Source organism: Pipistrellus hanaki (assembly GCF_964339955.1).
Source record: "Pipistrellus hanaki genome assembly, chromosome: 15".
In the NCBI taxonomy this organism is placed as follows: Eukaryota; Metazoa; Chordata; class Mammalia; order Chiroptera; family Vespertilionidae; genus Pipistrellus; species Pipistrellus hanaki.
The window spans coordinates 42510076-42537597 of NC_140517.1; the positions used below are offsets into that span (position 1 = coordinate 42510076).

At 48.3% G+C, this 27522-nt stretch overlaps 1 protein-coding gene and 1 pseudogene across 2 annotated transcripts; both read left to right on the plus strand.

Moving 5' to 3' along the window:
- Positions 1–938: 938 nt before the first annotated feature.
- LOC311609973 (histone acetyltransferase p300-like) lies at positions 939–20148 on the plus strand. The gene is made up of 11 exons (XM_084860792.1): positions 939–990; positions 1164–1369; positions 1855–1979; positions 4272–4389; positions 5031–5139; positions 6098–6163; positions 8445–8491; positions 16239–16356; positions 17001–17109; positions 18817–18888; positions 19842–20148. Exons 5-10 carry the CDS (start codon positions 5131–5133, stop codon positions 18870–18872), a joined length of 405 nt encoding a protein of 134 aa, XP_084716918.1. The 5' UTR covers positions 939–990; positions 1164–1369; positions 1855–1979; positions 4272–4389; positions 5031–5130; the 3' UTR covers positions 18873–18888; positions 19842–20148.
- A 1067-nt stretch (positions 20149–21215) lies between these two features.
- Positions 21216–23149, plus strand: LOC311633880 (leucine-rich repeat protein 1-like; annotated as a pseudogene). Its single transcript has 2 exons — positions 21216–21227; positions 22391–23149. The product of its transcript is annotated as a leucine-rich repeat protein 1-like (transcript).
- The last annotated feature ends 4373 nt before the right edge of the window (positions 23150–27522 follow it).

Sequence of the window (27522 nt, forward strand, 5' to 3'; positions counted from 1 at the left end):
ACGGTTATCTACAGTTTCTACCCTTGAAGCCACTCAGTCAGTGGGATTCAGTCTCCTGTAGTTCTAGTCCCAGGCACAGGAAAATTGCCTTAGCCTCCAGGTGGAGACCTGGAAGCTGAGGTAACTATCCTGTGTTTAATCAGGTGCAGGAGCCAGACTAGATGGGTTAAAATTCAAACAGCAGTTTTTACCCAAGTATGGTTGCTACCATATTTCAGCTGGCGCTCTCGCAGACATGCAGTTTTATCCGGTAAAGCAAGTGGTTAGAGGTCTTGGGGCCGAAACTTTAAACAGGTGAGAAGCCGGGCTCTGGAATGCGGGTGTGGAATGCGAGTGGGTCAGGCTGGGGTGCGAAGCAGTGCTGGGCTGGCCCCCGCGCGCCCCACCCTGCAAGTGCGGGCACAACCCTCCCACCCCGCGCTCTCTCCTCCCTCCCTTCGCGGGGGGAGGAGGGGAAGAGCGGGGAGGGGGGCGCAGGGTCCAGGCTGCGGCGGTGGCGGGGGCCCCCCTGGCGGCGTGGGGGGAGGCGGCAAGGTCTACCGCGGGCCCTTCCCGTGGATGCCCCAGTGGCTACGGGCGGCCAGATGCGCCCGGGGCGGCGTCATGGGGGTCCCCCCTCCTCTTCCGCCTCCCTGCTGCGTGCGCTGGTCTTTTCCTTAGAACCCGTGCGGACCAGGGCGATCCGACTGTGTAGTTAAAACAAAGCGTTGCCCAGGCCCGCGGCGGTGGGTGTGGGTGCCATGTGATCTCTGCCACACTGTGACTCACTCCTAAGGCAGCCCAATGCCGGTTTGATCAGTGACGCCCATGATGGGTGAACAGATTCCCATGGTCCCTGCCTGCGGCCCAGCGGAACCACAGCCCAGGGACGGGGCTTGGCGGAATCCGCCGGGGAAGAAGGCCCTGTGGAGCTTGACTCTAGTCTGGCAGGAGAAGAGACATGAGGGGTGCAGGATAAGTGGGAGCCCCCGCACCCCTTCCCTGAATCCGGTGAGGGGAGGAGGAGAGCCTCGAGGCCGGGCGCCCCGCTCCGGGCACAGTGCAGGCGGTGGGGCGGGACGGGGGGGGGATTGGAAAAATATTAGACATCCCCTGAAAATAAGACTTAGCGCATCTTTGGGAGCAAAAATCAATGGAAGACACTGTCGTATTTTCTATTGTAGAAACGGGGCAGGACTGAGCGCCTCCAAGTCAGAACCTGCCCGGGCAGAAGAATGCTGCAGAACCGGTCCCGGAACCAGTCCGAAGAGGCCGCTCTTCCCTTCCCAGCACCATTACTGGAGAGCCTGTTGCTCAGCCATTTGCTTCTCCGTCGGGGTCTGGCGGACCACAGCCGCTCCTCGCTTTGAAAGGCAGCCCTCACTCACAGGTCGGTCTCCCTCTCGCCGCCTCGCTTCCTCCCGGGAGGGGAACGGAGTCCGAGGGGAGGGAGAGGAGGGAAACCGCCCGGGCCTTCGGGCCGCGGACTGGGCCGGGGAAGCGGGGAGGATGGCGGCGGGCGCGGCCCCTTTCCCAGGGGCTGGAGGGCCGGCTCCCTCTTTCTTTTCCCCGAAAATCCCGGTGTGTCAGCACTCCCGGAAAACGGCAGGCCGCGGGACTTGGGGTCCGTGAGGGAGGCGGGGGTCGACCAGCTGCCTCCTCCCCACCCCCTAACGGGGATGTGCCCGCAACCAAGGTACATGCGCTTGACAAACTTAACAAAAGAGGCTTCTTGCCAAAATAGCCCACCCCGAATTCGTGTGATAAAGAGACCTGCCACAGTGTATTAGACCCATTGCAATCGCCACTTAACACTCTACTTAAAGGAGATCTTGCTCCTGTCATCTTCACTTAAACTATTTCTCCTTTGGAAAGCCCATGATGAATGGAAATGCCGGGGAAGCAAACCATGATCCTCCTCAACCAGCCAACCCTGGAATTCCGAATCGGTGGCAGGAAGATGTTACTCAGAGTCTTCGAGAAGAGCTTGTTCACGAACTGTAAGATGTGTGCATGTCGTAGTCATGAAGAGTTACCATGTCAGTGTGCTTCTAATCTGCCAGGCACTTTTTCACAAGAGGAATGTTATTGATTTTTCTCTAGCCTGGCTCTTGTTGCTAATATGCTTCTGCGCGTGTGGCTCTCTTGCTTCTTAGTTTCTGTTTCTCAAGTTTCTCGTCGTCTTTGTTAGGAGTATCTCAGCTTTATTCTGCCTAGTGACAGTAGTAAATATATTAGTTAGAAATTACACATGTTATTGTTACTGCTTTTACAAAATTAATAATTTCAAAAGAAAGCCTAGGTCTCCCCTCATTAGAATGTGCCAAGAATTTTTTGTTATCCCTGAGCTTTTGTTATGTTGACAGTTAAATCTGGTAGGATGTGTTTCTGATCCTCCAATAGTATATATGTCAATAACTTGTGGAATAGTTCGCACAATTTGTTGGAAAGTTTATGTATTTCAGTTACTCTACCTCATAAACACTGTCTTATTGAAAGAGTGCTTGTCAGGATAAAGAGGGAAAAGGCAGGTAGAGTGAGAAAATGGAATGCACGCAGTATCAAAAAGATAGAGCCTTGCCAGGACCGGTTTGGCTCAGTGGATAGAGCATTGGTCTGCGGACTGAAAGGTCCCAGGTTCGATTCCGGTCAAGGGCATGTGGGGGGTTGTGCAAGAGGCAGCTGGTCGATGTTTCTCTCTCATCGACGTTTCTAACTCTCTGTCCCTCTCAATTCCTCTCTGTGTAAAATCAATAAAATATATTAAAAAAAAAAAAAAAAAAGATAGAGCCTAGACCTCTCTGATTATAGAACTTACACTTCAACACACAGCATTTTCATTTTTGGAGAAAACAGTCTTTGACAGTCTTTTCTCCACTTAATACAGAGGTTTCGTTCATTCCACCCACATTTATACTTAATGAACAGAGATAATTACTTGAGGTTGATCATCTGACTTGCTGTTATTTATTTTTACCAACTCAAGTATTCATCTAATCTTCCACTTATTTCTTCCTCTGCTGGATCTTCAAGTACTATTTTTTTTAACTTTTTTAAAAATATATGTTATTGATTTTTTACAGAGAGGAAGGGAGAGAGAGAGAGAGAGTTAGGAACGTTGATAAGAGAGAAACATCGACCAGCTGCCTCTTCCACACCCCCCACGGGGGATGTGCCCGCAACCAACTTACATGCCGGAATCGAACCTGGGACCCCTCAGTCCGCAGACCGACGCTCTACCGCTGAGCCAAACCGGTTTCGGCATTTTTAAAAAATATGTATTTTATTGATTATTCACAGAGAGGAAGGGAAAGGAATAGAGAGCCAGAAACATCAATGAGAGAGAAACATCAACCAGCTGCCTCCTGCACACCTCCCACTGGGGATGTGCCCGCAACCAATGTCCTTGACCAGAATCGAACCTGGGACCTTTCAGTCCGCAGGCCAACATTCTATCCACTGAGCCGAACCAGTTTTGGCCTTCAAGTACTATTAAACTGAACATGAGATGGCCAAATGATAAAATTATTGGCTTGAAATCACATTGGTCAATTAGGAATACTAGTGCCAAGCATTTTATAGGAAATGCCCAGAGAGTAAAAGACTTTTATCAGAATTATGATCCATTTCTGCCCCGTCCACCTCAAGTTTTTTATATTTAAGATTTCATAGTGATGATTTACCGAACGGAATAAATTAGGGAGAGTAGAAGGATCTGAAGGCTGTTGCTAATTGATAATGTACCAAAGGTCAGCTTTCCTCACTTTGTTTATGCAAATTGTACAATATAATTTGTTTGTTCCAAATTACAGTCATAGAGAGGGCCAGAGAGTGTTTTTATGGAGTCATTTTATTCTGATCAGGAAAACCTTTTGTTTACCACAAAAGGACAGTTTCATCTCGGTCAGTATTTTATATCAGATACATTCCACCCCTTCCCTTTATTTATTTTATTTTTAAGTGTTGTTTTATTGATTTTAGAGCAGAAGGGAGGGAAAGAGAAACATCCGTGATGAGAGAGAATCAGTGATTGGTTGCCTCCTACACACCCCACACAAGATCAAGTCCAAAACCCCAGCATGTGCCTGACGGGGAATCAAACCATGTTCCTCTGGTGCACAGGTCAATGCTCACCGACCATGCCACACTCACCAGGGTCACCCCTCACTTTGGCATTTTATTTAATGTGAACATTGTGCAAAAATGAGGGGAAGATTTAAAGTGCAGTATATTTCTATGATGAGTTGGAAAAGCTTTTGTGATATAACAGTGTTGGGATTCTCTGTTCTTAGTGTTCAAGCCATATTTCCTGTTCCGGATCCTGCTGCTTTAAGAGACAGACGGATAGAAAACCTAGTTGCATATGCCCAGAGAGAGGAAGGGGGCGCGTATGAATCTGCAAATAGTCGCGTGAGCACCTGTTCTTTTTCTACAGAAAGTCAGAAATGACCCTGTATTTATTCCTCTTTGTAATGTGTACTTCAGAGGATACCTTCAGCTATCCCCTTATTCTCACTGTGCATAGTCAAGATAAAGTAATTTTCTTACAGTGTACATCATCAAGACTTTTACATGTTTCCTCTCAGTAATTCAGTCCACTCATGTGGCACTTTATCTGGGTTCCTCTGTCAACTTAGAAAGTGGTTGAGCTGTTTCCAGCTCTGTGCTTTTTCACTAGAATATGCTGAATCAGCTGCTTAGTCGAGTAGTATTGCAGTTTCTGAATCAGTTGAACTTTCCTCTCTAAATTGGCACTTCTTAAAATACGTAGCGTAGTCTTTGCATGTGCTGTCAATTGCCAGAACATTCTTTGTAAACCTACTTGGAGAGGTCATACTTATTTTATAGATTCATAGTGAAGCTGCTTTTCACATGATCATTCCAGAATGAGCTCATGTTTGGAATGATCCACGAAAGTAGATTAGGTTTTTCCCACTTTTGGTTTCTGCCCACTTAAGTGCAGCTAAAATCTCTTCTTAGTTCGTTTTTTTCTGTTACTAAATGATAGTTCTTTTTCCCTCATCTCCATTTTATTTCCAAAATTTATAAAGGCAGAATACGAACACCTGCTACGTGAGAAGATCAATAGAATCAGGGGAAAACTAGAAGAAAAACGAAGGGCAAGACTACGGAGACTTAACAGGCTACCAAATGCTGCAGGTATGGTGCCAGTTTCCATGAATCCAGGGCCTAACATGGGGCAACCAAACCAGGAATGACCTCTAGTAAGTGCTTTCTGTTATATTTGATTTGGAGAAAATTTGGTAATAAATGATTTCTCAGCAAAATCATTAATTTGCATAAGTTTATGCAGCTATTCCTGTTTTCTTTGCATTTTTTGCCTGTGCAAAGAAAATTTATTCACTGGTAAAAACAGTAGCTGTGCAGCACATTTAAGATTTCTTTCTTTTTATTCTTTTTTTTAATAAATGAACATTTAAACTCTGTGTTTTTTTATTGTTGTTGTTTTATATTTTATTGATTTTTTTACACAAAGGAAGGGAGAGTTAGAGAAATAGAGAGTTAGAAACATTGATGAGAGAAAAACATCGACCAGCTGCCTCCTGCACACCCCCTACTGGGATGTGCCCGCAACCAAGGTACATGCCCTTGACCGGAATCGAACCCGGGACCTTTCAGTCCGCAGGCTGACGCTCTATCCACTGAGCCAAACCGGTTCCGGTTAAAGATATATTTTTTTAAAAATAGTAAAGGCCAGAGGAAAGGCGGCTGGAGGGAAGCAGTGCCAAGGCCGTTGTGTCTGGGCCCGGAGGCCGAGGCTCTGCTTCCCTCTGGTCCCTGCTTCCTGCCCGGAGCATAGAGTCCCTTTCCCCTCAGGGGGAGGCTCCAGAAAATAGGAACGAAATGAAGTAAGAGGAGAAAAACCTAAGAAGCTAAAACTGAAAACGTGGAGCACGTGCTGGTGGGGAGGCTGGGCGTTATGGGTGATGGTCAGGCTGCGGGAGGCGGTGCCCTCTCACCCATTTCTCAGAGGAGAACAGTGAGGCGCAGGGCGGGGCATGGGGACCTGGAATGGTACCACCGGGTAGAGGGGGGAGGGGGGAGGGGGGAGAGAGTTGATGCCAGGCCTGGCTCACCTGTGTTCTTTCCCCTGCAGCCCAAGCTGCCGGCCACCGCAGCCGCCGCAGCCGCCGCAGCCGAGCCTGAGGACCAGCACTACCAGGTGCGAGGCAGGGAGGCAGGCAGGTGGGGGACCCCTTGGAGCCGGTGCAGAGGGTCAGGAAGCCACTGGGAGGGGCTGCCCTCACCACCAGCCTCCCCACTTCAGGGTGTGTAGCCCCGGGAAGCCCCTCATAGCCTCCTGAGGCTGCAGTTTCCTCCTTTGTCACAGGGTCCAAGGCTGTGAGTTCCCCAGGAGGAAACCAGCACAGAGAGGGAAGGGCTGGCCCAGGGGCACCCAGCAGTCAGGCCCATCCCTCCGCCTGGGCCTCAGCCCCTTCACACACCCCCGTCTGCCCCTGGTCTCTGTCTCCCTCTCTGTGCCTGAGTCTGTCTGCTGATCCCTGTGTATGTCTCCCTACCCCGCTTCTCTCTCTTTCTCTCTCTTTCCCTCTCCCTCTCTTCCTCCATCTCCCTGTCCCTCTCCCTCTTTCTTCTTCCCTCTCCCTCCCTCCTTTTATCTTTTTCTCCGTAACTCTCTATCTCCTGGCAACTCTTGTATCTCTGTGTCTTCTCATCCTTCTCTGTGTCTCCCTCTCATTCCGTCACCTCTATTGTTCCGTCTGCCCCTTTTTCTGGCTCTCCCGGTCTCTCGTGTCTCTAAGCCTCTTTCCGTCTCGGCTGCCATCCTCTGTATGGGTGTGTCTCCCGTTGTGTCTCCCAGTCTCTAGCTGGTTCTTCTGTCTTCCCCCCACTCTCACCCCAACAACAATCCCTCTCTCTCTCTTTCCCAGGACCTGCTGAACCCCGCCCCTGCCCCTTACTGCCAACTGGTGCCAACCCCCTGGAGGGTCCCCGCCAGGCCTCCCCAGGGACCGGGCAGGACCAGGCCGGTGCCCAGCGGGGACAGGAGACCTGCAGCGCCCCTCCTCTCGCCCACCCTCTGCGTGTGCCACCCGCCCGTCACCTGGCCCTCCAGCAGCCTGGCCTAAGCCCTGGGCTGGGAAAAGCAGACTCCTCCCCTCCCCCTTCCTTCACTGGCTTATAATTCACTCATTTATTCATTCATTTATTCAGCAATAAACAGTCTGTGTGGCCATGCACAGGTCTAGCTCCTGCATCTTTGGCAACAAAGGGGAGAAAATGCTCTCCTGGAGGGATGCTCTGACAGGGGAGAGAGTCGGGAAACTAAGAAATTAACGTAGCCCTAGCCGGTTTGGCTCAGTGGACAGAGCATCGGTCTGCGGACTGAAGGGTCCCAGGTTCAATTCCAGTCAAGGGCACATACCTGGGTTTTGGGCTCGATCCCCAGTGGGGGGCGTGCAGGAGGCAGCCGATCGATGATTCTCATCATTGATGTTTCTCTCCCTCTCTATTCCTCTCTGAAATCAGTAAAAATATATTTTAAAAAGAAAGAAAGAAAAAGATAAAGCCAGAGGGCAGCCTTCAATCTCAGGTCCTTGCATGGACCAGGCGCTGTGGCCCGTGCTGCGATGCTCCCATTGGCGGAAGCTGGGCTGTTCCTGCAGCCCTGGGGCGGGACATAGACCAGCTTCACGTGATCAGAGGGACTGAGCGTGGGGAGGGGCTCCCCAGGGAAAGCCAGAAGCTATTGCCCAGGAAGTGCAGTGGGTGGTGGGCACGCAAAGCCACCAGATGTGGCCTCCCTCTGCATGGGGTGGGGAGGGAGGGGGGGGAGGGGAATCGGGGCGGCCCGGGATGGAGGCTGTGGCGGGTCCGTGAGGGAGGCGGCGGCGGTGGACCAGATGTGTTATGCCCAGATTTCCTGATCCCCAAAGACCACCAGGGAGCCAAATCCGAGCAAAAGCAAGGAGCCTTTTTATTTCGAACCAGTCCGAGCTCAGTCCCACGTACACCGACGCAGCGGTGATGGAGAGGGCTGGCTTCTACGGAACAAAGGATTTATGGGGTCTGGGAATAGGTGGTGAGGTCACTGCTTCGGCTGACCCCCATTGGTCGGGCGAGGGCTACGGTCCAGTTAGACAGTGACATAGTTTTACAAAAGGGAGGACTCAGAAATAGTAAGGAAATGGTGAGCAGGTGGATGGAGCAGAATTGCTCGGATAGTCTGCATAAATGGTGACTCTGGGGGAACATTGCTCGTTGGCATAAGGTGGAGGCTGGGGAAACTGAGGAAGGGCTGTGTGGCAGGGGATTATGGGGGAAGAGACGTGGGCAGGGACAGGCCTCGTCCTGGCTCACTCAGAAGCAGGGACCATGGCTCTCTGGGGCCTGGTGGGCTTTCCGGCTCCCCTGGGCCTCTCTCCACCGACCCCCGGTCCCTACATCGCTGCACTAACCTTGGTTCCTCCCCTCACCCCCAGGATGGTGACCACAGAGAAACCGGAGCTGGGCCCCAGCCACAACACTGGTAAGCCACGGCCCCGTCTTGCTACCTGGGCATTCGTGCCTCCTTCCTCTTCCCCCCAGCAACGACCCCCTTGCCTTCCCCTACTGGGGGCCTCCCAAACATTTGCCCCACCCGCCCTCTCCGGGGTCCCCAGACTCAGCCCACAGATTCTGAGGGCATCGGCACTCACCCAAACCTGTGTGACTCCTCTGCCACTCCCTGTGCCCAGGCACCACACCCACCCACCCACCAACAGCCAAACCAAAGCCCACCTCCACTTTTCCCACACCCCACACCCAGCTCCTCGCCTGCCCACCAGCCCTCACTCCTGGCAGCATCCTACTCTGACCACGTCACTCTACTCAAAGGCCTCCAAGGCTCCCCAGTGCGGGGGATGCAGTCGGGGCTCCCCACCCTGCCTCTCAAGGACTCCCATACACCAGCCCCCACTGGCTTCCTGGCTTCACCTCTCACCTGTGACATCCCCATCCTCAAACAAACAAGCAAAACAGAACAAATATATACACATCCAGACTCAACAAACCCATTACAGTTCCTCACACACGCCAGGCTTGGGCTGACCCAGTGGCTCAGGTGGTTGGAGCGTTGTCCTACACACCAAAAGGCTGCAGGTTCGAGTCCCGGTCAGGCCACCTACCTAGGTTTTGGGTTCGATCCCTGGTCACGGTGTGTACGGGAGGCAATCAATCAATGGATGTTCCTGTCTCCCTCCCTTCCTCTCTTTAAAATCAATGTAACATGCCCGGCTGTGGGCTCAATCCCCAATGTGGGGCTTGCAGGAGGCAGCCAATCAATGATTCTCTCATCATCGATGTTTCTCTTCATCTCTGAAATCAATAGAATATATTTTTTAAAATAAATAAATGAAAGTTTGTATCTCATTTGTTTAGTAGATATGATCTCTATTTTATGCTTCCAGGTTGTTGGATTTTTAGAGAAAGTATGTTTATGGGTCTGTGTCACAGCATCTTTATCTGAGTTGTGTAGTACTGGGGAGGATGAAACACATAAGTAAACATTTATCCTGTGCTTCCGTGGGGAAACTGTATTCACCATAACAACTGGATATTACAGATGTGTCTCTGTGATGCTGGATGGAATGTTCTCGGAGCTAAACATTTTAGGCACCTAGGATCGGCAAGAGCGTTTGGATCATTGAATAAGCAGCATTCATTCAGATGTGCTTTGTGCTGAAAAACATTCCAAAGGGACATGTTCTTTACTTCGTAACATTTCTAGTCTGGCTGGGCGGGTAAGTGATTGAACAGACAAAGCTACAGGATCTCTGTTATGTGTCAGGTTATCAAGATTCTGTAGCAGGGAGGCGAAGAAGGAATCCCCTCTGGGGCCCCAAATTAGAGATTTTCGCTGTAAACAATCACATTCTCGATCTTCTAGTTGCTGTTGAATTCCACTTATTCTGTAAAGATTTTTTAGTGTCCAGCCCAGTGTGGCTCAGTGGTTGACCATTGACCTTTGAACCAGGAGGTCATGGTCAGGACAAAAATTTCTTGTGATAATTTCTTCAACACTTTTATAACTTTTCCTTTTTTGGTGTTTTGTTGTTGTTACTAGTATTTAAAATATTCTTATTTTTTTTTTTTTTTTTTTCTAACCTAGATGCTAGTCCTATGGGAGTAAATGGAGGTGTAGGCGTTCAAACATCAAATCTTTCTGACTCAATGTTGCATTTAGCCATAAATTCTCAAAACTGTTTTATTTTGGATGTGGTTTGTGTTGCATTCTAGACATGTTAGAATTTTTTTTTTTTTAAAGAGAAACGTTAGAATTTTTTAGATTCAAAGATAATTCTTGATGTATAAAGGCAAATACGGTGTTTTGAGACCATACTTTTATGCTTTCTATAACGTATTTGAAAATGTATTAATTATTTGGGGAAATCTACAACTCTCCATATACTTGCTGTAGGAAGTTGCAAGTCTGCAGCTACTTAAAAAGTGAATTTGCTCTATCCCATTGTTAAGAATTAGTCCAGCCGAAACTGGTTTGGCTCAGTGGACAGATCGTCGGCCTGCGGACTGAAAGGTCCCGGGTTCAATTTTAGTCAAGGGCATGTACCTTGGTTGCGGGCACATCCCCAGCAGGAGGTGTGCAAGAGGCAGCTGATCAATGATTCTCTCTCATCGATGTTTCTAACTCTATTTCTCTCCCTTCCTCTCTATAAAAAAAAATCAATAAAATATATTAAAAAAAAAAAAAAAAAAGAATTGGTCCATTGCCCAACAAATTCCCTGGGATAATCTGTGTCAAAAATGCCAGCTTAGCCGAAACCAGTTTGGCTCAGTGTTAGAGAGTCAGTCTGCGGACTGAAAGGTCCCAGGTTCGATTCCAGTCAAGGGCATGTACCTGGGTTGCGGGCACATCCGCAGTAGGGGGTGTGCAAGACGCAGCTGATCGATGATTCTCTCTCATCGATGTTTCTAACTCTATTTCTCTCGCTTCCTCTCTATAAAAAAAAATCAATAAAATATATTAAAAAAAAAAAAAAGAATTAGTCCATTGCCCAACAAATTTCCTGGGATAATCTGTGTCAAAAATGCCAGCTTAGCCGAAACCAGTTTGGCTCAGTGTTAGTCTGCGGACTGAAAGGTCCCAGGTTCGATTCCAGTCAAGGGCATGTACCTGGGTTGCGGGCACATCCCCAGTAGGGGGTGTGCAAGAGGCAGCTGATCGATGATTCTCTCTCATTGATGTTTCTAACTCTCTATTCCTCTCTCTTCCGCTCTGTAAAAAAAAATCAATATAATATATACTTTTTTAAATGCCAGCTTAGTCTTACAGTTCAAGAGTTAGGTGTCTTCCTCCCCTTCACATAATGAAATGTTGTGGGTTAACACTTTCCCTCACAGAAATGCAAACACATTTACAGTCTCCCTACCCTACTCCAACTTCTTCTTCTTCTTCTTCTTTTTTTTTTTTTTTTTGACAATATAAGAGGGTCTTTTTTTTTTCCCTCATTTTTTTTTTTTATTAAGGTATTACTGAAATATGGTAGCAACCATACTTGGATAAAAACTGCTGTTTGAATTTTAACCCTACTATTCTAGCTTTGGCATTCGCTTACTTGCTTAAACATAAGGTAGTTACCTCAGCTTCCAGGTGGAGACCTGGAGGCTAAGGTAATTTTCCAGTGCCTGGGACCAGAAGTACAGATTGATTCCCACTGACTCAGTAGCTTCAGGGGTAGAAACTAGATAACCTTTAGAGATTAACTACTGAGCTCAGCCGCCTCTAACTAATGCAAGATAGGGCCACATTCCAATTTCCCCTGCAGGCTGTTCCCAGCCTTTAGAACACATGTGTCAAACACAAGGCCCGCGGGCCAAATCCAGCCCGCCAGGCCTTGCAATGTGGCCCGCACCGCGCTGTCATCACTGCACTCCGCTGTCAGTTTTTATGACTGTTCAGTAAACCATTCGGCCTGCGATTTAGGCTGGATTTTAGATTTTGGCCCCTTCTCTGATTGAGTTCGACACCCCTACTTTAGAATTTAGAATTCAGAATTCAGAACAAAGGAAAATTCCTGTGGTTTGGACCTTTATTTTTTTATTTTTTTAAATGCATGTTTTATTTGTGCATTTTGCAGAGTCATTTTATTTTATTTTTTATTTTTTTTAAATATATTTTATTGATTTTTCACAGAGAGGAAGGAAGAGGGATAGAGAGCCAGGATGTCGATGAGAGAGAAACATCGAACAGCTGCCCCCCCCCCCCCCCCCGCATTCCCCCCACTGGGGATGTGCCGGCAACCAACCTACATGCCCCTGACCGGAATCGAACCCGGGACCCTTCAGTCCGCAGACCGACACTCTATCCACTGAGCCAAACCAGTTTCAGCGGTTTGGACCTTTAAAAAGACTGCCTACACCTGGAACAGCGCGGTCCAGAGTGTGGCCACCTGCGTGTGGTGCTCTTGCAGCCGTCCTGGCCAGTTTTCTTTTTTTTTTCTTTCTTTTTTTTAATATATTTTATTGATATTTTACAGAGAGGAAGGGAGAGAGAGAGCCAGAAACGTTGATGAGAGAGAAACATCGGCCAGCTGCCTCCTGCACACCCCTACCGGGGATGTGCCCACAACCAATGTACATGCCCTGACCGGAATCGAACCAGGGACCCCTCAGTCCGCAGCTCTGCCGCTGAGCCAATCACTGAGGCTGCGGTTTCAGCCTGGCCAGTTTTTCAATAAATCCTTGCCTGCTTCTTTTAATCAATCATCAGTCTCCAGTGGTCTTATTTTGAACCCAGGGTTCAACCCCACAACACTTACTAATCCCCCCCCCCCAACTCCCATACATGCCCTCCCTCCCCAGAGTTTTGCATCCATTGGTTTTGCTTATATGCATGCATTCAAGTCCTTCAGTTGATCTCTTATCTCCCCCAGATCTCCCTACCCTCCCCGCTGTAATTTGACAGTCTGTTTCTTTACTGTCTCTGTATCTATCTTTTGGTTCATCAGTTTATAATGTTCCCTATTATCCATAAATGAGTGAGATCATGCGGTATTTCTCTTTCATTGACTGGCTTATTTCACTCAGCATGATGTTCTCCAATTCCACCCAGGTCGCTGCAAATGATAAGAATTCATAAGACCCCTCATAGCAGGCTTCACACTGCTCCAAGCCTGAATATAAAAATAAACCTCCATCTTTATTAGGTTAATTTGCATGCTTACTCTGATTGGTTGTGGGCATAGCAGATGATGGTTAATTTGCATGTTTCTCTTTTATTAGGTAAGATATTTGAACATTTTAAAGTTTTAAGATCTTGCCGAAACCGGTTTGGCTCAATGGATAGAGCGTCGGCTTGGGGACTGAGGATCCCGGGTTCGATTCTGGTCAAGGGCATGTACCTTGGTTGCGGGCATATCCCCAATAGGGGGTGAGCAAGAGGCACCTGATCGATGACTCTCTCTCATCGATGTTTCTAGTTCTCTATCTCTCTCCCTTCCTCTCTATAAAAAATCAATAAAATATATTAAAGTTTTAAGATCTTTTAAAATATTTCATACCTAAGGAAAATGTAAAGAAAAGTTACAAAATGAAGATTTACTAAAGGGTATTCTGTTAATTGTTTTTATTTAACAGTATAGACTTTTTAAGATTTTAAAATATGATTGTAAAAGTTGCTTGATTACTTAACTGATGAGGAAGAATAAATTGCAAATTTAAAAAAAAAAAAAAAGAATTCATAAGAGTCTTAATTACAGCCAAGTAGCCATTGCTACTAAGGAGCTATTCAACAAAGCAGTTCTTCAAAGTAGCTTCACAAAAGCAGGCCACCCTAAATAAAAACATCCTCAGTAACAATGGGAGCTATTGTTCAAGGTGGTCCAATCTGCAGGCTCTGCAAGGGCTGGCAGTAACATGTCTTTAGACAAAAGAGGTTTCTTGCCAAAATAGCCCCACCCCAACTTCCTTATGGAATAAAGAGACCTGCCACAATATATTAGACCCATTGCAATCGCCTCTTAACACTCTACTTAAAGGAGATCTTGCTCCTGTCATCTTCACTTAAACTATTTCTCCTTTGGAAAGCCCATGATGAATGGAAATGCCGGGGAAGCAAACCATGATCCTCCTCCACCAGCCAACCCTGGAATTCCGAATCAGTGGCATGAAGATGTTACTCAGGGTCTTCGAGAAGAGCTTGTTCACAAACTGTAAGATGTGTGCATGTCGTAGTCATAGAGTTACCATGTCAGTGTGCTTCTAATCTGCCAGGCACTTTTTCACAAGAGGAATGTTATTGATTTTTCTCTAGCCTGGCTCTTGTTGCTAATATGCTTCTGCGCGTGTGGCTCTCTTGCTTCTTAGTTTCTGCTTAAGTTTCTCGTCATCTTTATTAGGAGTATCTCAGCTTTAACTATTCTGCCTAGTGACAGTAATAAATATATTAGTTAAAAATTATTCACATTATGCCGAAAACCGGTTTGGCTTAGTGGATAGAGCATCGGTCTGCGGACTGAAGGGTCCCAGGTTCGATTCCAGTCAAGGGCATGTACATAGGTTGTGGGCACATCCCTGGTGGTGGGTGTGCAGGAGGCAGCTGGTCAATGTTTCTCTCTCATCTATGTTTCTAGCTTTCTATCCCTCTCCCTCTCTGTAAAAAATCAATAAAATATGTTTTTTAAAAATTATTCACATTATTGTTACTGCTTTTACAAAATTCATAATTTCAAAAGAAAGCCTAGGTCTCCCCTCATTAGAATGTGGCAAGAATTTTTTGTTATCCCTGAGCTTTTGTTATGTTGACAAGTTAAATCTGGTAGGATGTGTTTCTGATCCTCCAATACTATATATGTCAATAACTTGTGGAATAGTTGGAAAGTTTATATATTTCAGGCACTCTGCCTCACACTCTTATTGAAAGAGTGTTTATCAGGATAAAGAGGGGAAAGGCAGATAGAGTGAGAAAATGGAATGCACCAGTATCAAAAAGACAGAGACTAGTATAGAACTTACACTTCAACACACAGCATTTTTATTTTTGGAGAAAACAGTCTTTGACAGTCTTTTCTCCACTTAATGGAGATTTCATTCATTCCACCCACATTTTTACTTAGTGAACAGAGATAATTATTTGGGGTTGATCATCTGACTTGATGTTATTTTTTTTTTTTTTACCAACTCAAATATTCATCTAAATTTCCACTTATTTCTTCCTCTTCTGGATCTTCAAGTACTATTAAACTGAACATGAGATAACCCAATGATAGAATTAGTGCCTTGAAATCACATTGGTCAATTTTAGGAATACTAGTGCCAAGCATTTTATAGGAAATGACCAGAGAGTAAAAGACTTTTAGCAGAGCCGAGACTGGTTTGGCTCAGTGTATAGAGTGTCGGCCTGCGGACTGAAGGGTCCCGGGTTCGATTCCGGTCAAGGGCATGTACCTTGGTTGTGGGCACATCCCCAGTAGGGGGTGTGCAAGAGGCAGCTGATTGGTGTCTCTCTCTCATCAATGTTTCTGGCTCTCTATCCCTCTCTCTTCCTCTCTATAAAAAATCAATAAAATATATATATTTTAAAAAAAAAAAAAAAGACTTTTATCAGAATTATCCATTTCTGCCCCGTCCACCTCAAGTTTTTTATATTTAAGATTTCATAGTGATGATTTACCGAACGGAATAAATTTGGGAGAGTAGAAGGATCTGAAGGCTGTTGCTAATTGATAATGTACCAAAGGTCAGGTTTCCTCACTTCGTTTACACAAATTTTACAATACAATTTGTTTGTTCCAAATTGCAGTCATAGAGAGGGCCAGAGAGTATTTTTATGGAGTCATTTTATTCTGATCAGGAAAACCTTTTGTTTACCACAAAAGGACAGTTTCATCTCAGTCAGTATTTTATATCACATACATTCCACCCCTTCCCTTTATTTATTTTATTTTTAAATGTTGTTTTATCAATTTTAGAGAGGAAGAGAGAGAAAGAGAAACATCTGTGATGAGAGAGAATCAGTGATTGGTTGCCTCCTACACACCCCACACAGATCAAGTCCAAAACCCCAGCATGTGCCTGACGGGGAATCAAACCATGTTCCTCTGGTGCACAGGTCAGCGCTCACCGACCGTGCCACACTCACCAGGGTCACCCCTCACTTTGGCATTTTATTTAATGTGAACATTGTACAAAAATGAGGGGAAATTTAAAGTGCAGTATATTTCTGTGATGAGTTGGAAAAGCTTTTGTGATATAACAGTGTTGGGATTCTCTGTTCTTAGTGTTCAAGCCATATTTCCTGTTCCGGATCCTGCTGCCTTAGAAGATCCACGGATGGAAAACATAATTGCATATGCCCGGAGAGAGGAAAGTGACGTGTATGAATCTGCAAATAGTCGCGTGAGCACCTGTTCTTTTTCTATAGAAAGTCAGAAATGGCCCTGTGTTTATTCTTCTTTGTAATAAGTACTTCAGAAGATACCTTCAGCTATCCTCTTATTCTCACTGTGCATAGTTAAGATAATCAAAGTAATTTTCTTACGGTGTACATCATCAAGACTTTTACATGTTTCCTCTCAGTAATTCAGTCCACTCATGTGGCACTTTATCTGGATTCTTCTGTCAACTTAGAAAGTGGTTGAGTTTTTTCCAGCTCTGTGCTATTTCACTAGAATATGGTGAATCAGCTGCTTAGTCGAGTAGTATTGCATTTTCTGAATCAGTTGAACTTTCTTCTCTAAATTGGCACTTCTTAAAATACGTAGCATAGTCTTTGCATGTGCTGTCAATTGCCACAACATTCTTTGTAAACCGACTTGGAGAGGTCATACTTATTTTAGAGATTCATAGTGAAGCTGCTTTTCACATGATCATTCCAGAATGAGCTCATGTTTGAAATGATCCACGAAAGTAGATTAGGTTTTTCCCACTTTTGGTTTCTGCCCACTTGAGTGCAGCTAAAATCTCTTCTTAGTTCGTTTTTTCTGTTACTAAATGATAGTTCTTTTTCCCTCATCTCCATTTTATTTCCAAAATTTATAAAGGAGGAATACGAACACCTACTACGTGAGAAGATCAATATAATCCTGGAACAACAAGAAGAAAAACGAATGACAAGACTACGGATACTAAACAAGCTACCAAATGCTGCAGGTATGGTGCCAGCTTCCATGAATCCAGGGCTTAACCTGGGGCAACCAAACCAGGAATGACTTTTAATAAGTGCTTTCTGTTATATTTGATTTGGAGAAAATTTGGTAATAAATGATTTCTCACCAAAGTCATTAATTTGCATAAGTTTATGCAGCTATTCTAGTTTTCTTTGCATTTTTTGCCTGTGCAAAGAAAATTTATTCTCTGGTAAAAACAGTAGCTGAGCAGCACATTTAAGACTTCTTTTTTTTTTTTTTAATAAATGAAAATTTACACTTTGTGTTTTTTGTTGTTGTTATTTTATATTTTATTGATTTTTTACAGAGAGGAAGGGAGAGTTAGAGAAATAGAGTTAGAAACATTGATGAGAGAGAAACATCGACCAGCTGCCTCCTGCACACCCCCTACTGGGGATGTGCCCGCAACCAAGGTACATGCCCTTGACCGGAATCGAATCCGGGACCTTTCAGTCCGCAGGCTGACGCTCTATCCACTGAGCCAAACCGGTCTCGGCACATTTAAGATTTCTGAGCATGGTTCGTAGATACTGGAGAAGGAGAACTCTTTTTTTTTTTTTTTTTAAACACTTTCATTTATTTTTTAAAATATATTTTATTGATTTTTTACAGAGAGGAAGAGAGAGGGATAGAGAGTTAGAAACATCAATGAGATAGAGTCATCCATCAGCTGTCTTCTGCACAGCCCCCACTGGGGATACGCCTACAACCAAGGCACATGCCCTTGACCGGAATCCAACCCGGGACCCTTCAGTCCGCAGGCCGATGCTCTATCCACTGAGCCAAACCGGTTTTGGCTGAAGGAGGACTCTTAGCATTTCATTGCTCCTATTGCAAACTCTAAACCTATTGCCTGCGGACCACCTGTCAGTTGTCCCTTCCCTTGCCCTCTGTTCCGGTGGGGACATCTATGAGGCGGTGCGGTCTCTGGTCCTCGTGGCCCCACCTCGTGGCCCGGGGTCCATGGGCGATGCCTCGGTGAGCCCCACCTCTCACCCAGCCCGCTCCGCCCTGGCTCCTCCCCTCCGCTGGCTGTGCTGCCCCTCCAGCATCCCCCTTGTTTAAAGGCCAGAGGAGCCCTGGCCGGTGTGGCTCAGTGGATAGAGCGTCGGCCTGCGGACTGAAGGGTCCCGGGTTCGATTCCAGTCAAGGGCACACACCAGGACTGTGGGCTTGATCCCCATTTAGGGATGTGCAGGAGGCAGCTGATCACTGATTCTCCCTCATCATTGATGTTTCTCTCTCCCGCTCCTTTCCTCTCTGAAATCAATAAAGATATATTTTTAAAAATAGTAAAGGCCAGAGGAAAGGCGGCTGGAGGGAAGCAGTGCCAAGGCCGTTGTGTCTGGTCCCGGAGGCCGAGACTCTGCTTCCCTCTGGTCCCTGCTTCCTGCCCGGAGCATAGAGTCCCTTTCCCCTCAGGGGGAGGCTCCAGGAAATAGGAACGAAATGAAGTAAGAGGAGAAAAACCTAAGAAGCTAAGACTGAAAACATGGAGCACGTGCTGGCGGGGAGGCTGTCGTTTTGTGGGGATGGTCAGGCTGCAGAGGCGGTGTCCTCTCACCCATTTCTCAGAGGAGAACACTGAGGCTCAGGGCAGGGCATGGGGACCGGGAATGGCACCACTGGGCAGACGGGGGGAGGTGGGAGGAGGTGCCGGGCCTGGCTCACCTGTGTTCTTCCTTCACAGCCCCCGGCCCTGGAGCCCCCGGCCCTGGAGCCTCCGGCTCTGCAGCAGGCTCCTGAGGACCACCACTGCCAGGTACGAGGCGGGGAGGCAGGCGGGTGGGGGACCCCGAGGAGCTGGTGCAGAGGGTCAGGAAGCCACTGGGCGGGGCTGCCCTCACCACCAGCCTCCCCACTTCAGGGTGTGTAGCCCCGGGAAGCCCCTCACAGCCTCCTGAGGCTGCAGTTTCCTCCTTCGTCACAGGGTCCAAGGCTGTGAGTTCCCCAGGAGGAAACCAGCCCAGAGAGGGAAGGGCTGGCCCAGGGGCACACAGCAGTCAAGGCCCATTCCTCCGCCTGGGCCTCAGCCCCTTCACACACACCTGACTGCCCCTGGTCTCTGTCTCCCTCCCTGTGCCTGAGTCTGTCTGCTGATCCCTGTGTATGTCTCCCTACCCGCTTCTCTCTCTTTCTCTCTCCCTCACTCTTTCCATTTTCCTCTCCCTCTCCCTCTCCCTCTCCCTCTCCTCCCTCCTTTTTTTTTTTTTTTTTTTTAAATACATTTTATTGATTTTTTACAGAGAGGAAGAGAGAGGGATAGAGAGTTAGAAACATCGATGAGAGAGAAACATCGATCAGCTGCCTCCTGCACACCCCCCATGGGGACATGCCCGCAATTAAAGTACACGCCCTTGACCAGAATCAAAGCCGGGACCTTTCAGTTCACAGACCGATGCTCTATCCACTGAGCCAAACCAGTTTCGGCTCCCTCCCTCCTTTTATCTTTCTCTCCCTAACTCTCTATCTCGTCATACCTCTTATTTCTGTGTCTTCTCATCCTTCTCTATATCTGTCCTTCCGTCAACTCTATTGCTCCGTCTGCCCCTTTTTCTGGCTCTCCCGGTCCCTCGTGTCTCTAAGCCTCTTTCTGTCTCGGCTGCCATCCTCTGTATGGGTGTGTCTCCCGCTGTGTCTCCCAGTCTCCAGCTGGTTCTTCTGTCTTCCCCCGACTCTCACCCCAACAACAATCCCTCTCTCTCTCTTTCCCAGGACCTGCTGAACCCCGCCCCTGCCCCTTGCTGCCAGCTGGTGCCAACCCCCTGGAGGGTCTCAGCCAGGCCTCCCCATGGACCGGCCAGGACCAGGCCGGTGCCCAGCGGGGACAGGAGACCTGCAGCGCCCCTCCTCTCGCCCACCCTCTGCGTGTGCCACCCGCCCGTCACCTGGCCCTCCAGCAGCCTGGCCTAAGCCCTGGGCTGGGAAAAGCAGACTCCTCCCCTCCCCCTTCCTTCACTGGCTTATAATTCACTCATTTATTCATTCATTTATTCAGCAATAAACAGTCTGTGTGGCCATGCACAGGTCTAGCTCCTGCATCTTTGGCAACAAAGGGGAGAAAATGCTCTCCTGGAGGGATGCTCTGACAGGGGAGAGAGTCGGGAAACTAAGAAATTAACGTAGCCCTAGCCGGTTTGGCTCAGTGGACAGAGCATCGGTCTGCGGACTGAAGGGTCCCAGGTTCAATTCCAGTCAAGGGCGCATACCTGGGTTTCGAACTCGATCCCCAGTGGGGGGCGTGCAGGAGGCAGCCGATCAATGATTCTCTCTCATCATTGATGTTTCTCTCTCTCCCTCTCCATTCCTCTCTGAAATCAATAAAAATATATTTAAAAACAAAAGAGAAACTAGAGCAGGTCATCGGAAGTGTGTCAGTTGTGGATGTGTAGAGTTGTAGTCTGTTATGGTCTGAAGCCGTCCCCTGGGTGCACTGGCTCGGGGGCCTCCCAGGAGATGCAAAGTCAGCCACTGCCTGTGGCCACCCGGCAGGAGCTCACAGAGATCTGCAGATGGCTGCTATTTGTATTGGGCTTGGAAGTGCCCGGGCAAGGCCCAATTGTGAAGCAAGACAGGCTGGTGCAAGTTCAGGGTCTTGGGCTTATTTTATTTTATTTTTTTATTTTATTTTTTAAATCAACCTTTATTGTTCATATTATTACAAAGGTTTGGGCTTCTTATTTTACATATATATAAATTTTTTACAGAGAGGAAGGGAGCCAGAAACATGGACAAGAGGGAAATATTAATCAGCTGCCTCCCGCACCCCCTCCCCCACTGGGGATATGCCTGCAACCAAGGCACACGTCCCTGACCGGAATCAAACCTGGGACCCTGGAGTCCGCAGGCCGTTGCTCTTTCCACTGAGCCAAACTGGTTAGGACATTGGGCTTCTTATTGATAGGTTTGGGGCACACTGATATCAGCTACTGCTTGTTTGAGAGATTTTAGAAAAGTGTGGATCCTGAGCTGGGACAGGCCATTCACATGGGAAAGCTGCTCAAACAGCTTGGGTGGGGATGCAAATTGGATGGGATGAGGGCTCAGAGTGGAGCAAACAGTGTGGGCCAGGCTGATGGAAACTCAGATATGACGGGACAGGTCCCAACACAGAAACAATGACCTCCTGTCAGCACCCCATGTGGGAGAAAACCACCCCCAAGTTCCTGCCCTGATGCCAGACAATCCAGTTCCTCTCTGTATGTCTCTGGATCCCTGACAGCCACCACCCAGCACTGGAGCTCAGAGGAAGCTGGGCCATGCCTGCGTGTCACAGCCACAACCCCTGCTGGTTTTCATCCCAAAGTTACAGGGACATCTTCCCAGCTCTGGAACCCTGAGGTGTGGGGCAGCCAAGCTATCCCTCCCGGTTCAAGACTGTCCTTTTCAAACACGCAAAACAAAGACTGGGGTGTACACCTACACTAAAATGCAAAAACATGTATGAGCATGATCAAACAAGATCTGGCTTGTTTCACCTCTGGAGAGCTAGGAGGAAAACAGGGTGGAGGTGTCCACAGGAGAGCCTTGTATCTGTAATGCGTCCATTGAAACATATCATATGAGCCGAAACCGGTTTGGCTCAGTGGACAGAGTGTCGGTCTGCGGACTGAAAGGTCCCGGGTTCGATTCGGTCAAGGGCATGTACATTGGTTGCGGGCACATCCCCGGTAGGGGGTGTGCAAGAGGCAGCTGGTCGATGTTTCTCTCTCATCAATGTTTCTAACTCTGTGCAAGAGGCAGCTGGTCGATGTTTCTCTCTCATCAATGTTTCTAACTCTCTATCCCTCTCTCTTCCTCTCTGTGAAAAATCAATAAAATATATATTTTATATATATAAAATATGTGAAGGGAAAAAAAAGGTTAAATGAGGTTATAGGGCCGAAACCGGTTTGGCTCAGTGGATAGAGCGTCGGCCTGCGGACTGAAAGGTCCCGGGTTCGGTTCCGGTCAGGGGCATGTAGCTTAGCTGTGGGCACATCCCCGGTGGGGGGTGTGCAAGAGGCAGTTGGTCGATGATTCTCTCTCATCGATGTTTCTAACTCTCTATCCCTCTCTCTTCCACTCTGTAAAAGATCAATAAAAAAATATTTAAAAATAGGGGGAAGGGCCACGCTCCGCCCGTCGCCGGCTTCGGGAGGTGCCCGCGGGGTCCTCAGGCTGTCGGTGCCCGCGCTCTGCCGCCGCAGCCGCGGTGAAGACGCGGCCCCGAGGGAGGCCCTCCGAGCCCCTGTGCTGAGAGAGGCGACGCTGGCGCGGAGCAGACAGGCAGCCCGCGGGCAGCCCGCGTTCGAGGACCTCGGCGGCGGCGCGGCGGCGCGCGGGAATCGCCGCGTTTTAAAGTCGGGCTGCACTGCGAGGCGGAGGTGGTCAGTCGGCACTTGCCGGCCTTGGGGTTGAGGAACCGGGGCAAGGGCGTCCGCGCGCCGTTGAGCCTCTGCCAGCAGGCGCCCCGAAGCCCCCCGCGGCCTCCGGCCGGGCGAGCGGGAGCCCCGCGGCCCGCTGCCTGCTCGTCGCCACCCTGAAGGACAAGCGCGGGACCCGCTACCAGCAGCTAAAGGGGAACATTGAGCAATTCTTCACCAAATTTGTGGATGAGGGGAAAGCCACGGTTCGGTTAAAGGAACCTGCTGTGGATATCTGCCTAAGTAAGGATTCCATATGGCTCTCATATTATTCCTTTCCATCTTTGCCAAGATTTGGATACTGCAAAAACCTGTGTCCGTGGAGGATTCTGTCTGAACAGTTTTATTCAGGGAATGACTACCATGAACCTACACTCTGTTGCTCACACTGTGGTCTTAGTAGATAATATGGGTGGCACTGAAGCACCGATTTTTTCTTATTTCTGTTCTCTGTCATGTTATGCAAATTCCTGTGAAATGCTAAAGTAATAGATGATACCACAAAAAGAAATTAAAGATAGGTTTGGGATTCAAAAAAAAATTAAAAATAAATAAAAATTAATGAGGTTATAGAGTGGGGCCCTCATCCAGCAGGACCGGTTTCACAATGCGACGATGAGGAGGAGGCAGCTGTCTGAAAGCCAAGGAGAGTGGCCTAAGGAGAAACCGCACCTGCTGACACCTCCACTGTGCACGCCCAGCCTCTAGAGCTGTGAGAAACTAAAAATGTGTGCTTTAAACCACCAATCTGTGGTGTTTTGTATGGCAGCCATAGCTGCCTAATACAGGCTCCTTCCACAGCCCCAGGAAATGGGGTTACCAAAAGGTGTGTTGTTTTTTTTCCCCCCCTACATTATTATAAAGCCAGAATTAAATATGAAAATAATAATAAAAACAATGGCTCCAGTGAGAAAGCCTGGCCACGTCTGTCTGTCTGGAATTCCCAGATTTGCCTGGGGCGGCTGGGACTATCTGTTAGCGTCCCGTTTGCGGATGGAGAAACCATCCCACACCATCTGCATGGCTAGCACACCCAAGGCTCATTTCTTGCCCGTGCTGCGTGTTCACGGCAGGTAGGGAGGAGTGAGCAGGAGCAGGGGGGCTCTGGGTCGCATGTGTCCACCCGGGAGCCAGCGGACAGAGCCCCCACGGCGCAGGGAAAGGGAGGGGCCGGCAAACCGCACAAATCACGCCCTGGCTTCCAGCCCGAGGGAGGGTACACTCCCACTTGCGTTTCATTGGCCAAAGCAGGTCACACGGTCCGCTCTCATCCAGAGGGCTGGGCAGGTGCAATCCTACCAGGTTCCCAGAATGAGGGGAACTGAGATGGGTGTTGTTGGGTCCGTGGTCGCCGGGAGGGACAGTCCCGATTTCTAACAATTTTCCCCGCGTCCCGTGGCGTTTTAAAAAAGTCCCGATTTGCGGAAACCGGTTTGGCTCAGTGGGTAGAGCGTCGGTCTGCGGACTGAAAGGTCCCAGGTTCGATTCCGGTCAAGAGCATGTACCTTGGTTGCGTGCACGTCCCCGGTAGGGGGGTGTGCAAGAGGCAGCTGGTCGATGCTTCTCTCATCGATGTTTCTATCGATAACTCTCTATTCCTCTCCCTTTCTGTAAAAAATCAATTTAAAAAAATAAATAAAAAAGGTCCCGATTTTTGGAAAGAATCTTTCCAAGTCCCGCAACATTTTTAAAAAGTCCCGAAAAAATCGGGACTTTTTTAAAACGCCCTGGGACGCGGGAAAAATTGTTAGAAATCGTGACTGTCCCGCCAAAAGCGGGACGATCTGGTCACCTTAGTGCAGTGTTTTTCAACCTTTTTTGGGCAAAGGCACACTTGTTTCATGAAAAAAATCACGAGGCACACCACCATTAGAAAATGTTAAAAAATTTAACTCTGTGCCTATATTGACTATATATAAAGTAATTCTCTTGAATAGGAATCAAATAAACACAAAGAAAGTATTTTATAATTACTTTATTATGAAATATTAAGTAAACAAAATAGTGAAAAATTATAAAATTCTTGTCTTGTCTGCACCTACGGCACACCAGGCAACATCTCGCGGCACACTAGTGTGCCGCGGAACAGCGGTTGAAAAACGCTGCTTTAGTGTATGGGGCACGCTTTATTTTATATATATTATTGAGTTTTTACAGAGAGGAAGAGAGAGGGATAGAGAATCAGAAACATCGATGAGAGAGAGACATCCATCAGTTACCTCCTGCACACCTCCTACTGGGGATGTGCCCGCAACCAAGGCACATGCCCTTGACCGGAATCGAACCCGGGACCTTTCAGTTCGCAGACCGACGCTCTATCCATGGAGCCAAACCAGCTTCGGCTGGGGCAGGCTTTATTGCACACACAGCAGCCGCTACACACACAGCAGCCACACGCCGGCCAGCAGAGTCTTTCACACCGACTCAGACCAAAGAGGCTTCTTGCCACATCGTGGCATCAGCGGTGCAGACGATAAAGGTGCGCCTGCACAGTGCATACAGACAAACTGCCGTGGCATTGCCTTTGCCCGTGTGTATGGCACACGGGCCTTCAACATCCGGCGTCCTCTGGTCAGGGTCCCCACATGTAGGAACAGCTCGATCCGACACACCCCTGAGATTCACCCCTGAGATTCACACTCTCAACTATCACGCTTTCCTGAGGGACATGCCCGGGCAGGCCTGCCCTCCTCCGAGTGTTCATGCAGTAACTCACTCATTCCTGTGTCGGTGCTGGGCCAGGGGCTGGGGGAAGGAGCACAGAGAGCCCAAAGATGCTTAGAATGAAGCATTGATAGAATCTGGTCCTGGGTTAGCTTTGGGGGATGCGGGAGGGGGTGGGGCGTGCCAACCATTTGTCTGCTCACCCACTCAGCATTTACTGACCACCGGCTCCGTGCAGCTGTCCTGGGCTCTGAGGAGACAGCTGCCAGCACAGAGACCCCTGGCCTCGGAGAGCTGACCAGGAAGTGTGGCAGGTGCTGTCCCCGGGGAGCCGGTGCTAGGAGGGAAAAGGAAGAAGGTGCTGGGAAAACTGAGGTGCTAGAGTCAGGGAACCCCCAGATATCTGGTTTGTTCAACAGGATGACAAGGGGACAGAGAAGGGATTCACGCTGCAAAAGGGCCTGGTTTGCAAGAAATTAAGACATACATCCAGCTGAAATTGGTTTGGCTCAGTGGATAGAGCGTTGGCCTGAGGACTGAAAGGTCCCAGGTTTGATTCCGGTCAAGGGCATGTACCTTGGTTGCAGGCACATCCCCAGTAGGGAGTGTGCAGGAGGCAGCTGATAGATGTCTCTCTCTCTCATCGATGTTTCTAACTCTCTATCCCTCTCCCTTCCTCTCTGTAAAAAAAAAAAAAAAAAAAAAAAAAATCAATAAAATATATTTTTAAAAAGACATACACCCACAAAAAAAGGCTTGTACACAAATGTTCACAGCAGCATCCTATATAATAAAACCCTAATATGCAAATCAACCGAACAACCGGTTGCTATGATGTGCGCTGACCACCAGGGGGCATGTGTGGGACATGGCAGGCGTTGGCTGCAGCAGGATGGTGAAGCAGGTGAGCATGGGCGCCAGACCAAGGCGGGGCACCAGTTGCTGTCATCAGGGTGAGCCTCAGGTGGTTACTGAAAATTCTTGGTTCCCGTGCACCGCAGTCCCACCAGGCACTTGCACCCACTGCTGGCACTGGCCCTGTTCACACCTGCTGCGGCTCTGGAGCTGCGACTCACACCCACTGCCAATGCCGACCCGCCCACACCCACAGCTAGCGCCAGTCCCGATCACTCTGTGCCATCAGCGGTGTGAGCGGGTCCAGCGCCATCAGCTGTGGGAGTGAAGGGAAGGAAGGTCCTAAAGCTGACTCTGCTGCCCTGGCCGGTGTGGCTCAGCCGGCCTCTCTGCACCAAGAGGGGGCTGCAGGCTCGATTCCTAGGAGGGGGCGTGCAGGGGGCAGCTGGTGGATGCTTCTCTCTCCCTCTCCCTTCCTCTCTCTCTAAAATCAATAAAAACATGTGTTTAAACAAAATAATAATAAAACTGATTGTGGAAATAGTTTCACAGCCCTACGAATATGCCAGAAACATTGACCTGTGTAGGTGACATGAGTGAATTGTATGGTGGAGGTGAATTACATCGTAATAAGACTGTGCTTGTTTTTGAAATATGAAACACTGCCCGCATTTGCCTGTCATCCTTGTGCAGGGCCCAGGCCAATCTCCTCTGTATGTTCCGATTGTAGAATATGTGCTGCCTACAGCGCACCCAACGGGACTGGTGTGTGTGTGTGTGTGTGTGTGTGTGTGTGTGTGTGTGTGTGTGTGTTTGCAAAAGAAAGAAGGCAGGGTTTAGGACGCCAGCTGGAGTTGAGCTGGAGGTGTTGGCGGGAGAAGGCAGCTGGAGACCTAGGTCCGAGGTGTGGGCGGGATTCGGGACAGTGAACGTGAGTGGGGCTGCAACACCGTCGTCTTTCACCCCTGGTTGAGGTTGGGATTGGGACTTATTGGGTCAGTTGTTGTTGTTTTGTTGCCAGACTTGCAGGCAGCAATGGAAGCCAGGAGGGGGCAGCAGAGGACCGTGCAGACCGCAAACAAGACTGGCTGCATGAGGCCCGCTCTCCAGGCTCCTGTCCCCTTCCACACACTCCCACTGCGTCCGCCCCGTTCTTTTTTCTTTTCTTTTCTTCTTTTTAAATACATATTTTATTGATTTTTTTTACAGAGAGGAAGGGAGAGGGATAGAGAGTTAGAAACATCGATGGGAGAGAAACATTGATGAAGAAACTGAGTCAGGGTGTAAGTGGACAAACTGGGAATGGAACAACATCTTTTTTTTTTAATAAATATATTTTATTGATTTTTTTACAGAGAGGAAGAGAGAGGGATAGAGAGTTAGAAACATCAATGAGAATCATCGATCAGCTGCCTCTTGCACACCCCTTACTGGGGATGTGCCTGCAACCAAGGTACATGCCCTTGACCAGA